Source organism: Pollicipes pollicipes, unplaced genomic scaffold (assembly GCF_011947565.3).
Source record: "Pollicipes pollicipes isolate AB1234 unplaced genomic scaffold, Ppol_2.1 Scaffold_6138;HRSCAF=7277_pilon_pilon_pilon, whole genome shotgun sequence".
Taxonomy (NCBI): Eukaryota; Metazoa; Arthropoda; class Thecostraca; order Pollicipedomorpha; family Pollicipedidae; genus Pollicipes; species Pollicipes pollicipes.
Genome location: NW_023596818.1, coordinates 1386852 through 1402221, shown reverse-complemented (window position 1 = coordinate 1402221; position 15370 = coordinate 1386852). Strand labels below are relative to the sequence as shown.

Sequence of the window (15370 nt, the reverse complement as noted above, 5' to 3'; positions counted from 1 at the left end):
TCAGTCCATATGGACTGAGCATGGGCTAGCTGGGCTCACGACCACGTAGGCTGCAGGTGGGCTGGCATTTCGGCTCCATCTGGGACCCAGATGGGCTGCCCATACGCCACCATATTGGCAAAGGTGCATTAGCCTTGCTACTTTGTGCTTCAATGTTGGGTGTTCCCTTATCAAGTACAAATGAGTACATGACAAAGGAGAGCAGCACAGGCTGGGGTTCATATGGGATGCATGTGGGCAAGTTGGGCTCAAATCAACATGGGCCACAGGTCTTTGGGCTTTACATCGGACCCAAATGGGCTGTCCATATGCTGACATCTTTTACACTAGTGCATTAATTTTTGCGCTTTGCCCTCTATGGCTAGATATATTCTGATCGTGTACAACTTAGTTTGAAACAAGGGTGAGCGGCATAGCTTCAGGTCCAAACGGGTCGCAGGTGGGCAAGCTGGCCACATGCCAGCATATGATGCAGGCGGGTTGGTGCCTGGGTCCCATTTGGGACCCAGATGGCCCACCCATATGTTAGCATCTTGATTAAATGCGTAATAATTTGCATGCTGTGTGCTTCCTGGTTCGGTTTTACTATGTCATGTACAAATAAGAAGGATAGCTGGCATGGCTCTCATCCACATGGGCTGCGCGTGAGCGAGCTTCGGTCACGTTAACATTGACCGATTTGCCGTCATGTCACTTGAGGCAGTTGGTGTGTTCCCAGTGTCCTAGAATTGCCAGCTTTGGGTGAAAAGCAACACCCTATGAAGAGGAACTTTCACTCCTTGTCCCCATACTTCATGTGAATTTCTTACTTCTACCGTTATTTCTATACACCATTTTATACGGCCGCGTTTGATCTGTCGCCAGCACGTTTGTCAGCACCAATCACGGCCCAGTTTTCACCTCACATCACGTCACGTCACCACAAAGTCACGTGGCATGTGACGTCACGCGCCTGCTGACGATGATCCTAACATTTTTTTCAGCTCGTTAGCCTGAGGAGAAAGCGCTACCATATTTAAAAACCACTCTGACCCCTTATTCTACCTATGTCACGTCACTCGACTACAAAGTTACGTGCTTACGTGCAAAGTTCGATATGTCGCCAGCACAATGGTCAGCTGGAATGCGTGACGTCATTCGTGCTGACCGAGCGTTCGATGTGTGGGCAGACAGGAAAGTTTTATAATTTTACTTTCCCTTCCACTTTTACGTGTTTACGCTTACCTTTAAGTGTGGCTCCTGTTCCGGTATTACCACCATCTACTCCATTCGTATGTTGAGCGATTATTCGCATCTTCAATTCGTTTTAATTTCTGCCCTCTCATTTGAGGTGTTTACTTACAGCGCTATTCATTTATTGGGCAATGCAACCACACACCACACCAATCACTCTTTTTAACCTTTTCACGGCTGCTCTTGGCACTTCAATTTCCTCCTGGTCAATCTTACGTCGCATTTTCCCAAGAATTAGAGACAAGTGCTCCCACCCCACTTAGCGTACTCGCTAACGCAAGAACTACCAAACCAAACTGCCGCTACAGTTAAAATTGATTTTTTAATCTGGTAATCCTTTTTCCCCATGCTGACGGGCTGACGAAAAATCCTGGCATCATTATCAGACGGGCGTGACTTCACAGGCCACGTAACTTTGCGGTCACGTGACGCGACGTAAGGCAAATACTGGGCCGTGCTGACAAATGTGTTGGCGGCAGATCGAACGCGACCTCTGACAGAGAGGCGGGAGTTTGATTTGGCAGCTCTTGCCTTGGCGAGTACGTTGGGTGGGGTGGGGGCACTCCTCTCTAATTTTGGGGAAATGCGACGCAAGATAGATAAGGAGGGAATTGAAATGCCAGGAGCAGCCATGAAAAGACGAGTGACAGTGATTGATGTGGTGTATGGCTGCGTTCCCCACTAAATTAATGCGCTATAAGTAAACGCATAGCAAAGTAGCGTGCGTCGCTTAGCGGTAAGCCAGAGTTAGTGTGTCCTGAAATAAAGGGTAAAGGAAGAAGGGAAAGCAAAACTGAAAACCTTTCCCGTCGGCCCACACATCGAACGTTCGGTCAGCACGCATGACATCACGCATTCCAGCTGACCAACGTGATGACGACAAATCGAATGGAGCCTAGGATAGGTGGGGGGGAGCGGGCGCTTGTCTCTAATTTTGGGGGATGCGATGCAGGACAGATAAGAAGAGAAATAGACCGCTAAGAAGAGACATAAAAAGGTGGATGGCAGTGATTGGGGTGGTGTGCGGTTACGTCCCCCCGCAAATTGATAAAAGTGTTAGTGTATTATCGTAAAAGATTGAAAACAGGTACGAAGCGCTTCGCGTCTCATACATAACCTTTGCCAGTACAAATGGGAGTAAAACGAAAGAATGGGTTTCATGCCAGTGCAAGTAGCAATGAAGGATCGATTGAATTTCCCATGTAATTTTGTGAATACTTCTAACGAAAAGGGATATACTTCTAATAAAATACTTCTATATAAATATTTCTAATAAAATACTTCTATACAAATACCTCTAATAAAATACTTCTATATAAGTACTTTTAATAAAATACTTCTATATAAATACTTCTAATAAAATACTTCTATATAAATACTTCTAATAATTCTAAAAAATTTAACACCCGCCTGGGTGGCCGGTTTGATCCCCTTCGCTTGGGTAGGGGTCAGTTTGACCCGACTGAGATCTCAGGAACTAAGAGAGCTAGAGGCACCAAATTCACAGGGTGTTGACCTGTACCTGAACTCATCTAGATCAAAGTTTGAGGTTCCTAGGTCACAGCTTCGGGTCAGATAAGGTCAAACAAGAACAAATTCCAGGTTGGTCTCAAAAAATCCCTAGAACCTAGATAACTGTTCCAAGCAAAACATCACATTCTCATCTAAGGTCAGTGATCTTGTTTGACATTTTAAAGGTCATGGTGACCAAAAGCATACAAGCCTGCTTTGAGTTTTGCATCGGGATAAGTGACCAAGATTACGCTAGACAGCATGGTCCTAAAAATAAATATTTGACCTCGGTCATTCTAGGTCGGTGACCTATTCTGACCTTTAAAAAGTCTATGGTAGGTGTACAATGCGGATTCTGTTATCAGTAAATATGAAATGAGCACCAGAAACTACCCATTAAAGCAAGCCCTGGGGTAATGTAATATGATGGTTTTGACCTTGGTCTGACCCAGTATCTGACCTTAGGTCAATGTAATCTGCTCTTCAAACTGCTTTTTGCCTAAGAAAGTATCTCAGAAATGTATGACTTCATCTCACATTCCGTTATTGGATCAGGTTGAACGATTCCCTAGAAATTGCCTTCACTGAAATCATGGCTTCACTTTACCTGAGCGCGTGTTAAATGGGGTGGGAGTGGGAAGAAGCACTCAACTCACGGATGGGATAGATGGTGGTAACATCAGAGCAGGATCATTCGGGTGGCAAGACTCGTGGAAATCATAATGAGGAAATAGGTCGAAAAGCCACTCGGATGGTGTGCCATGTGTGTTGGTTGTCCTATATATATATATAGTTGCAGTTCTCTCTTGCCCACTGGAAAATCGGATTAGTGCATGAGTTACCATTATGTGCTTAGATGGTCTGCTTTATATTCGTTCATTTATTCACAAGAACAGAGTGTCCAATGCCCACAATTTATGTGGCAGTCATAACCCATGTGTGGTAATATATAGTTTTAGAAATATGTTATCGTCACAGCAAAATTTGATCGATGATTGTCATTGTTAATTCCACGCATGATTTTGGAACACGGTCTTCAACCTTTCCCCAAATACGCTTAGGCAGATGCCCCCCTGTTGAAAATCCCTTTCCCCGCTCTTTTCAATAAACACGAATTGCGAGCAGCCATACGTTTGGTGGACATTGGTCCAAGCTGTTGTGCCTCTGGAGGGCGAGCTGCCCTCACTCATTTTACTTTGAGCGTGTGGAAAACTGAAACACCCGTCATATCAATGTCACGCGTAATGCTGTTTAATCGTAAAAGCGTTGCTAGTTGGGCTGGCTTTTCAGTTACCATGTGATGATGATGATGATTGGGGTTTTAGGGCGCACCGACTTCTGGGGTCATTTTGCGCCCAACAGTTACCACGCGAGTATAATTACGTACCCATACTCGTTGGTCAATGAGGTTACCCACGCAGGAGCGCAGCCAGAGTCTTGGTAATTGGAGGTGGGACACACGGCTAACCAAGCCCCCCCCCCCCCTGGTGAAAGACCTGCACCCAAAAAAGTCACCAGATATGGCCCACTTATTTCGAGGGAGCACTTTCCTTAAAAGCCAGGATGCACCGATAGATACAATTCTGTTTGCATTCTGAAGTCAATAAGCTGAAGTAAACAGGCGTTAAATCATGGCGATCAATAAATTACCGATGCTTTTCATTTTTGCAATATTTTAGCGCATTTTTTCAAGCGGATAGCATCCAGTGGCTGTGCCGAAATTTATTTCAGGGTTGTACAGAGACATTGTGAACGTAGATCGAAACGCAGTCTTAATTATGCATTCAAATCAGCCTGTTTTGATCTTAGAATGATTACCTTTGCTCAGAATCGAGTAGTGGAAGAATTGCATCATACGGTTTTGGCCATGCGCGCTCGCAAGTATCACAACAAAAAAGTCGTCTGGCGTTGCAGTTTCCAGGGGCCGCGCGTCGTGCGTTCTGCGTCTAACATTAGGCGCTGGCCAACAGCAGACAAAAACAACGTTTCCAACGAATGTTCTGTTGTACGCTCTAAGATGTTAATTGGAACGCTTAGAAAGTATTCCTGGAGTTTGTTTCATGAGAACAATTTTAGATCTATAATAGAAATGGTTTAGCATTCACAGCACCCCAAACCGGTTTTAGAATTCGATGGTAAAACTAGACAAGCGGAGGCGAGTTTCCTATTTTCGTGTTGCTGTCACTGCTTATCTCTTCAGAGGATAAGTTCAAAAAATCTACAAGATAGATGTACACCACATTTCAATTTCTGAACGGTACCGATCTATTTTAAAAGACGTTTTCAAAGCATTATTTCACGATGGCTCTTCTCGAGCACCAGGCGCCCACCACCCGACGTTAGCTGCAGTGGCCAATGCCGCTCAGTCTCATGGAAGCTGCAACCCCGTCCATTGGCGTTTTGCTGCAAAGATTGTGAGCACGCAGGCTTAAAACTCTTCTGCGCGATTTCCTTCATATGCTCATCCCGAACAAGGACGGACGCCTCATTTGTGTCGGACTTTTTCATTTTGACCTCATCTCGATGCCCAATATTGAATACTAATGAAAACCCCCGAGCCTTTTCAGAGCAAGAGACCTAGTGAGTAGACCAAAAGAGGGCACACTTTGTCCAGTACAGGGGCTTCAGGACCATTCATTTATAGCGTGGAGTGCCTGCCGGCTGTCATGCCGGTGACACAGGGGCGAAATCCCCTGGCTGATACGGAAGCCCTTAGAGGGACATAACAAACAGTGGTCGCCTGCCTAACCCCGGAGGCTCCCTGCCCCGGCCAATTGTCCCCAGATAGAGGCAAGGGCTCTCATGGATGCAAAAGATCCCTTATCCTTGCAGGTGCCCTACAATTGGCGCAGAGACTACAGTTCGGCATAACAGAACCGTGACTGAAGAGGGATAGAGAGCCTTTCGTTTGGTACCTGGGCCATGCCTGACAAAGGGTTTTCCATCGTCGCATCGTGGACTGACATTGCAAGTTCTCCTTTCCACTTCCACTGTCTGAGGGCTTCGAACAACGCAAGGGGACTCCTGGCTTTTGAAGTCCCGTCCCTGTCCGTGCCCAGTGAATGTTGCGCTGGTCAACTCGAGGTCACCTCGACACGGCTAGTGCTGGTGGCCATAGTCGGACGATTACCACTATCGGCTTAATGGGCTAGTGGCGATTGTCAGCTTTTTATAATTACTTCAGCGAATATTCATGGTGAAGCAAAGGTCGACACATTTCAAGGGTTCCTCCGAATGTGAACAGCTAATAACTTGGCCACGTTTTGGGTGCAAAGGTGCCACTGCTTTGTTTCCGTTTTCCGATAAGACACCATAGAAAAACAACGCAGCTTGCTACGGTCTGTATAACTTAAAGAGAATGTTCCACATTTGAAGATATTGGGCTAAACATCAGATATAATGGGGCAAGTTTACTTAAAAATATTGGTAAGCTCTGAAGGTTCAAAAATCGACCCCTAGTAGTACAATTTCAAAGTTTGTAAAAATGCACCCTATTACATCGTTGTTTGATGGCGTCATGGAATCGTTTTAGGGCGACAGCAATGACTGGCAGCATCTGGCAGCCAGACCCAAAGAATTCCTCGAAACGCAGGAAAGCTGACAGCAACCGGCCATTATCGCCGCGGGCGCTGTGTCGAGTGGCGGATAAGTGATGTCTTGATTGTGGATTTTTTGTCTTGGTACTGGTCGTAAGAGAAGTCTTGGTGGGCTGTTTGACATACGCAACGTAGCAATCGCCAGCTTTTGGGGCAGATTGTTAATTTCAAAGCACGATATGCTGTGAAGACTGCCATAGCGTCATGGATCTCCTACCAAAACCTGTCAAGGACTGTTGAGGATGTCAGTACTGTTTTCTCGACTTATCCTTATCTCAAGCTGTTTTCTCAAAGGCTTGGCATAAAGTAGTCAATCAATGTGGTACGTTGTGTAATGGCACGGGCCAACAATGTCATCGTTGCACTGCCTCAGTGTCGTACTGTGGCATGGCGTAATGAACAATGATACGGTTTTGTGCTGCAATCCCTGCTGCTTTCGTAATAAATCCCATCATAAAAGCATGTTTCAAGCACGCATTCTTGTGCTAACTCGGCATATGGCATACGAATGACACGTGACACACTATAAAAACACGTGACACAATATAAAAATGTTGTCAGCAAGGCACACAACAAATAAGTGACATCACTTGCTCAGCCTGTTTTGGGGATCCACAAAACATAAGTAACACAAATGTAAACACGTCTTCCGCTTCCGCAACCATGCAACATGCTGCATCCATCAGGCTGGTTCCCTCAAAAATATTGTTCACACATGTAATAACGGATGTATAACACGAAAATGTTGCATGTGGTGAAATAACACTGCAAACTTGGTAACATTGCACAACGTTGAAGACATGACATGAGCATGCAGTTATGGCTAGATGGGTGAAATGCAAGGGAGCGATGAAACTGCCGATGCACACAAGGCTCATGATAAAAACGTTAAGTTTTATCCAAGAAACCAACAGCAATGCTTCTTCACCTTTCTCAGCACCTAGCACCTCACACCAGCTGCAGTGACTATGACAATGATGACTCGCGAGCAAAGCCTGCCTGCATACAAAATTTGTTAAGACAGTAGTATGTGCTCCTATGATGATACAGCAATATATTTTCAGAATTCTTAAGTGAAAGACAATTTTGCAAAGCTGCATCATGTGAGTTTGTACCAAACATGTGCGTTAATAAGCTGTGCTGACCTGCCCCTACTGCCTAGATGAATGACTGTTATAATGGAATGCAATTGATTAATTACATGCTGTAATACCTCAATAGGTTCAAAATGTTGGCCAGATCATAATGAAGTGGCAAATTGCCGTTGAACATCCCGGCATGGTGGGTGACAGTGTTTCTTTCAGTTTGTCGACATCACTACCTTGTCACGTTCAAACACAAACCTAAGATAGAGGCAGGTATCAATATATGACATTTTATTGAGAGTCATAAGATTTAAAGAATACCAAAACAATGTTCCCTCTCTGGAGTACAAACCTCGCGCGCACAGTCCCATCACACCGAGATCAATACAAGCCTCTGGCACGCACTGGTAGTGATTACACCCATTTCAGGCGCCTGATTCACAATTTAGTGTCAAATAAGTGTGATCCCACACTTGCACAACTCGGGAAACCAGCCAACTGCATGTTTTTCTCGCGATTTCCGCGCAGGTTTTCGACTATAACACCACAATTCACCGTGAGCTCCCTTCAAAGCAAAGTCCCAACGGGAGTTCATGGTAATGCAACTGAAGAGGTTGCATGTGTAGGACGCAATTTTTTTTGGTTCAAGAATGAAATTTGTCCTACAGTTTGTGTCAAATATTTAACAAAATATATATCTAAAATTACTGCAATGTCCCCCTAATTTTATGATGCCTTGAGAATCCAAAAACTCGGGCAAGATTCTATGCTCCTGCACACAAGGTGCCAACCGAGCTGTCTGCAAGAAATACGTCAGCAGAAGAAGAAAAAACGCCAGCAGGAGAAAAAAGGCATATTTGCTGTTGCGTCTTCTCTTTTATAACATTCGAAAGAACACGTTCTTTTTCGGTGCTGTATTTCTTTTTGCAGACAGTAGCGTTCTCTTCTTATGAAATAAACCTATGGCCTAGAAAAAAGAAAAATGCCCCGTTGGCGACGACTGCCACGCAACCCGGAAGTGCTCATGCTCACGTTCGCGACACGCATTCAGCAACGAAGTCTTACTTACAGCCAATCGCCTTCCACGGATTGCACCATATGTGCCGCATCATCGTTCTTGCGAATTTATCATCGGCCATACTGTTTTGACCATAAGCAGAAAACAGCCTGTAATATAACGAAAACCGGATGACGTTTCTTGAAGACCCCAATGCCAAGGTGACGTTAAAGTAGTGTCCCAATAAACTTTCTTGTACTTTTGCAGGCGTATAACTCAGGAACCAGAGGGTTTTGGGTCTTAAAAAAGGCATGGGCGTGAACTGCATCAAAAGGTCCTCAAGATGGCTATTTTAGCTCAAAACCCCATGTAAAGGTGGAACATTCCCTTTAAACATCGCTGAATAATGCCAAAACACTCCCACAAAGCACAAAACTAGGCCATGGTCAGCAGCATACAGGAAGAAAACAGAAGACAAAACTCAGGTAAAAAGGGTTCGACCGTGGAGCTTTAAAAGTGCGACCGACTCAGTCAAGCACACTAAACTGGATATGATATCGTAATTTCCGTTTTCTTTGCTACGTTTATCCGTGAAACAATTAGTACAAACTTTCTTTAGCTTTGACAATTTAGAGATCCTTTTTATAATGTCAGACACCTATTTGCGTTCCAGAAAGTTGTGGGCCATACCCTTTGGGTCCTTAATATAAAAGGTCCAAATCCGGTAGTAAAACATACAATATATATATATATATATATATATATATAATTTGTCGAATGCCTTTATATGATATGCATTCAGTCATGAATTTGTCAGCGAGTAAGTAAAATATTCCGTTGTATATTTTCCCATGGGGTTTTGGCATATGAAATATTTCTGGCCATAGGTTTTCTGTAGCCAGATTGATCAGCATCGTTCCATGTTTGGATGGGGCAAATTTATATTTCTTAGATAGGAATCATCCCTAGAGCTTCTTCAGCCAGATTGATAAGTATCGGTCTATAGCTTGATGAGGTAATTTCGAAGAAAATCGTAGTGCCGCCGGATATGCATGTATTTCGATCGATCATAACTTCCCCTAGATAAAATAGTCTACTTGTGTGTGTGTTCTGGTATTTGGGCTGATGCATGTTTTTATATGATACGCGCTGGACATGTATTGGTAGGTAAGTAAGTGGAAATTGTTCTATTTTCCGAGTCCGCCGTCAACGCGGCTTTCCCGCTGACAATCAGGAGTCAGGTCGGAATCTGTATTCGGGATCACGCCCTAGTTATGATCGCGCGCAGGGACGACCCACACGGCAGCCACCAACTGACCCTTCCACTGCGCGTCGGCTCCTGCGCGCAAATGACCCGCCAAGGGCGGATCCGGAGTAACGTTGGAGAGCGGCGTGTGCGGGGACACCACCAAAATTTGTTATATGTTTTCTCATGGGATTTTGACTACTTAGATATCATTGACCTATAGGGTTTCCTCAGGCAGGTTGATGGGCATTGGCCTGTGCTTCGACGGGTGTTTTTTTTCCTGCACCGGCCCGGGCCAGCTGGCGCCCGGGCGGAGCGGCTGGTCCGTCGGTTCAGCAGTAGTGTGTCGGTCCTCTGAGCCGGACCGCACGTCGAAGAACTGCCGGGGTACGTCGGCGGCTTCCGGTGATTATTTTCCAAATGGTCAACTTGAAATAAAATCGTAGGAGCCGCCCCAAGGACATGTTTCTTGATGGCGTATAGCTTATCCTGTGGACAAGATAGGGTGATTTTCTGTCCACCGTTTCCTTTGGCGAAAGTAGATATCTTAGGTGCTGTTCCGCCTGTGCATGATTTTGGTGTCCGCGGGAGATATTGACCAGTAAAGGGAATTTTCTACACTTATGCTGCCAAATTTGGGCTAGGCCGAAGCTGGGCTGAATGTCGGCTGAGCTACATTTTAGAGCTCCGAGGTTTATCTTGAGATATTTCGTAAAGAAAATCTCCAGCCGCTGGAATACAAAAATACGCCGCCAAGAGCGGTATCGAACATTTAGACGAAGATGGCGCGCAGTACAGCGGGTCTGTCATGCTTACTTATTCAGCTTATTCTATGTGACGTCACAAGTATTTCAATTTATGTTGTCGAGCAAACTGGATGTTAATCAGATTAAAATTGCAACGAACTTATTTTCTTTAAGCTGAAAACAGCAGCAAACGTAGGTTTTTTTCATTAAGGAAAATTCATGTTCAGCTTCCAAGAAAGTGCCGAACACGATATTTGACCTTACCTGAAGCATTGACAATTATGGAGCACAAATTCAAAGAAGATGATAGAGAAAGTGTGTTAAGCAACAATTAATTCCTTAAAAGCAGCTCTTGTATTCACATTTTTCCACCGTTGATTTGCTAAAATAATCCAAATTTCACGGCATAGATCTAGAAACGTTATCAATGACGTCATTAAGATTCCAGTACCGATCATGAAAATGCTCCAAATATTTGCTTCCCCTGTGCGACCTTGGATCAGTTGACAAAAGACCGCCGCGGTGCGTGATGCGCGGGTGTCGTTTGAGGGGTTGGGTGCGTTTGGGCATGAAGGGATAAGTTGCTGCGATTCTTTGTATAATTTAATCTTTCCGTTAAAGAGTGAAACTGTAGATTCCTGTCCATGGTAAGACAAACGCATGGTGTGGCTTGATCTACCTATAGGCTGTTAGAGATGAAGTTGTTCCGCAGCTTAATGTCGGTATAGAATGGTACATCATTCAACTAGTCAGAACGTAGTTGGATACATGTCGAGAATGCACATTGCTGTGCATGAAGCTAGAGGTTGAATTCAACATGCATGCAACATGAACATACAACATTGGATTTTCTCATCCCCAGCTCATGGTGGGACATAATATATTGTAATGACAATTTTCATTTAGGTTGGGGACACTCCAGATTTTGAATGTAGGGGCCTCAGTCATGGAATAACTGACTTTCCCTTATGCTGCACTTCTGTGTAAGAGCTATGTGTCTTTGCACCACTCATTCCTGCCTAGTTAGTGTGCAAGTGACCTGTTTGATTTGTAACATTGATGTTTATGTACTATTCTGCTGAAAAATGTTGCCAAGAGGTTATGGAAATGTCTTTTAGATGACAGTGCCAATTCATCAGGGAGAGAGCTGATGTAGCACCTGTGCTCTATCCAGCACCCATGAAATGCTCTTAGTTCAAGCAGTTATGTAGACTTAACACTGAAGACCAAGCAAGAACTGTATGGAGCTGTGTTATGGGTTGATCCCATAGCTTTTGCCAAAGCTATCTGTATTTCTGGTTTTCAGTTAATCATATGGAGTAGCCATGCCTGTTTTCCCTTTGAGATTCTGTCTTTATAGGTGCAAATATGGTTTGCCCTCCAAATGCATGGGGTTGGCCGGACAGCACACAACATGAAGACCTTGCATTGTGTTGAAAGTATGCTACGGTAGTAGATGCCAAGGGCACAACCATGCATGTGAGTGCTTCATCAGTAGGTTATCTTAGAATCAGACATGTGTCTAAAACACCAAATAATTTGGAGATTCTAAAACATGGAACCCTGTCATATCTTGGGTCTATCCTTGGGATCCAAATCATGTAATTTAACATGCATACATATCTATAAACAAAAAGTGAATTAAGAAAACAAGTGATTGCATAGTTGTATAATATTAAAGTTAATTGTTTTGTGATTGAGCTAGTGTCTGTTGGCAGGTCATCTCCTTAGAACTTAGGTTTCTTTCCTTGGGACACCTGATAAAGATGTATATGAACACAAATATGTCTGTCAGTGTCTAAATAATCACACTGTGTAAGTATTCACTGAGCAGTGTGTATAAAGCTTTCTGAGACAACTTATTTATGATCAAACTATGCATTATGCATGCGAGCACACTTAAAATTCAATTACGCAACATTCTTTTACTGTTGTTTCCTGCTAATCAACCCTTGTAAACTGTTCCTGCTTCAAAAGTGCTATTCTGCAGCTAAAGTTAGACTTCAACTGTTGTATTAGTAACGAGCAATCTGACAAGTATAGGATGTGCAAGTCTAATCAGTGTACACATGCACACATTTTACATGGTCACACAAAGTCTCATCAATATCATATACAATTGCCTGTTTTAGTATGCTTGCACATGCAGTTGCCATGCCTTCAGGTATAAAGGCATCATGTTACCCTGAAGGTAACATGATGCTTTACACTTAACATAATTCATTTCCATTTCATTGGTGTAGTAGCATGTCACTAGGTACCCAGCCCCATGTAATGGCCTTAGACTAAATATGTCTCACTGGTATCTTGGGCCTGAATGGCTGTGCCTATTGTGACATGAAACAGGGCAACCCTGACTGACATGGTGATCTCTGCACCCTCCCACTGGTGCTGTGCCACGAGACAGGCTGACCCTGTTGGTGCTGCGCCGCCAGGCCGGGCCGGCGCGCCACGCCGTCGGCATGAGGTCACTGCTGCTGGTGGCCTGGCTCAGCAGCTGGCTGGCGGCCGCGCTCACGCAGCGGGCCGAGTCGCCGCCGCCGGCGCCCGACTTCTCGCAGCTGCTACGCGACGATGAGTACCTGGCCACCGCCTTCGCCGCCTCTGTTGCTGAGGAGAACGGTACGCAGTGGGGCTGGCTGATCCGACCGTTATCGCCGCTCGCAGCTTATTTGGTTGCTGTTTGTGTCGTATGGTGGGAAGTGGGCTCGTGAATGTGTTCCTTTGGAGGGGTGGGATTAACGGGCCGACAGTGGGACCCTTCGGCCCAGAGGCCATCGGACGGCTCGGCCCAGAGCCTGACATCTGATGTCATGTGGCCACTTCATCTTCCAACGCCTCGTCGCCACTCGATGTGTATGCTGTGGACACTGGCCGGCCATAGATTACCATCCAGCGCATGGCGTCTCGTGATAATGGTGTTGCACTGTGTAGTTTCGTGACCGCAGATGTGGTGTGTGGTAGCTGGCGGGCATTCCGCATGTCCCTGGCTTGCAACAGCTTTGTGCGTTACGTTGCAGCGGAATTACGCCATACTCAACACGAACACGGTAATGATCCCCGCCGGGATTTCCCCAAGGCGCGGTAATGATCGTGTTTTGCGGGCGTATTGCTGTTATTTGCCTGGTTAGGCCGCCGTTGATGTCAGGCATAAACCACTTCCGTACCGCACGAATCCAAAGAGGCACGCTGGGTCGCCGCCCGGCCGGCGAGGACCACGTGCTGCCCGGCGAAGCCTGGTGGGGTGGCGTGGCATGCCATTTGCCTCGAGCGTAGTAAACAGCGATGTGAAATATGAGACCGCGTGAAGGAGCAATTTGTCCCGGTCCCGGCGCCTCCTTCAGTTTTTGTTGGCTGTCGTTGCGGTCAGCCCGAGGTCGCCTGGTTCTGTGGACACAGCTCGCCACTTGCAGCGAACGCACGACGGCGGTATCGTTCGAGTTTCGCCCGAGGTTGTTTGGATTTCCATGGCAACTGCAGACCGCGGCGTCGGCAGTCCCAGCGCACAGATGTGTGCCGCCGGGTGATGACACGTCGGCTATTCGCCAGAGCTATTTGGCTCATGCATAGGAGCAGCATCATCGGTCAGCGGCGCTCGGCGGCCGGAGAAGAGGAGGGGCGGGGGGGGGGGGGGCGTGCAACGAGCTATTCTGAGCCCCAACACCAGCGTCGGCGCCCGCAGGGAAAACATTCCAGCTCCAGTCTGAATAGGAGCCGGATCTCATCCAACCGTGCAAGCGCAGTTCAGCCTCTCTACCCTCTCAGACTCCGCCTTCTGCTCAGATTCGCCAATCAGCACCGTCTTCCAACGCATAGATACGCGTAGCATCGGCGGGTCAGTCGGCAGTCAGCACGCGCGGCAGACCGTTGCTGGACTTTTCAGCCGTCGCTCCCGGCTAACAGCGGACGGTTCGGCAGCGGTGGCGCCCGGCCTCCTGCGGGCCTCGTCAGCTCGCCTCGCGCGCTCTCCCTCCGCGGCGGCGTGGCCGGCCGGCCCACGCAGCGCCGACGCCCCGCGGCGGGCAAACGCCGGTCATCGTGCGCGCGTGGGCCGGCGGGCGGTCCGCGCGGCGTGCCGACCGGGGGGGGGGGGGGGGGGGGGACGTGCCGGGCGCACCAGATCACGCCGCAATCGACACTTCGCGCGCCGGATCCCGCCGTCCGGTCGTCTTATTGCAGCTCGGCGTGCTCTGTAAACAAACACGGGGCCGGCCTCGCGTGGCTGTGGTCGGCGGCTCGCTCCTCCTCCTTCACCCGTGACGCCCCCCCCCCCCCCCCGCCGCCGCAGTCGCGTATGGGAGGAGCGTGGTCACGAAGGGTTGGACATGGCAGCTGCGGTGGCTCTAGATGGATGTCCCCGCACACGTGTCGCTGCGGAACCGACCTGGGCCTGCCGTTGTGCGGCAAGCTGTGTGGAATGGGCCAAATATGACAGGCTTAGGCCGCTTCGTTGTCGTGGCTGTTTTTGAAGATATTAGACGATTAAACTGCCGTGGTTGAATTCCCAGAAGGCATATGGAACTGTTCGGAACGACAAGCAGGGTATGTAGGTGTGAAAGGTCGACAGAGAACCTTGGTTCCAATAGTTTTCCTTCTGAGACTGATGTTTGCCGGTTAATGAGTGATCCGGTTGTCATTCAACACGTCATTCAACCCGGCGACAGGTATGTGAAACTGGTTTGCGTCGGGCGGTGGGCCATGTAGCCAAGACACGTAATGTACCTAGATTCGTCGGTAAATTAACCTCATACTTCAGGTAATCTGCCGTTCTCTGGGCGGGAGCTGGTGCACGCGTTATCAGGTGCGCGTCTTCCTTCGTATTTTCTGCGACCGAAAAGGCTATGAAGTCATTGCCTCCATGTGCCTCGTGATGTTTTTGTTGTGCCGACGGAATGCTGCGGCACGACATCAGCACAGCTCCTCGGGATACAGAAGACTGAGAATTCACCGCAGCC

General features: G+C 47.0%; 1 protein-coding gene across 1 annotated transcript in view; it reads left to right on the top strand.

The window, feature by feature from the left end:
* The first annotated feature begins 10927 nt into the window (after positions 1 to 10927).
* The window catches only part of LRP1 (LDL receptor protein 1), a 116766-nt gene continuing 112323 nt past the window's right edge, over positions 10928 to 15370 (top strand). Inside the window, exons 1-2 of the mRNA XM_037229625.1 lie at positions 10928 to 11062; positions 12851 to 13037. Coding sequence (XP_037085520.1) covers positions 11060 to 11062; positions 12851 to 13037 — 190 coding nt within the window. The 5' untranslated portion in view covers positions 10928 to 11059. The remainder of the gene's footprint in view (positions 11063 to 12850; positions 13038 to 15370) is intronic.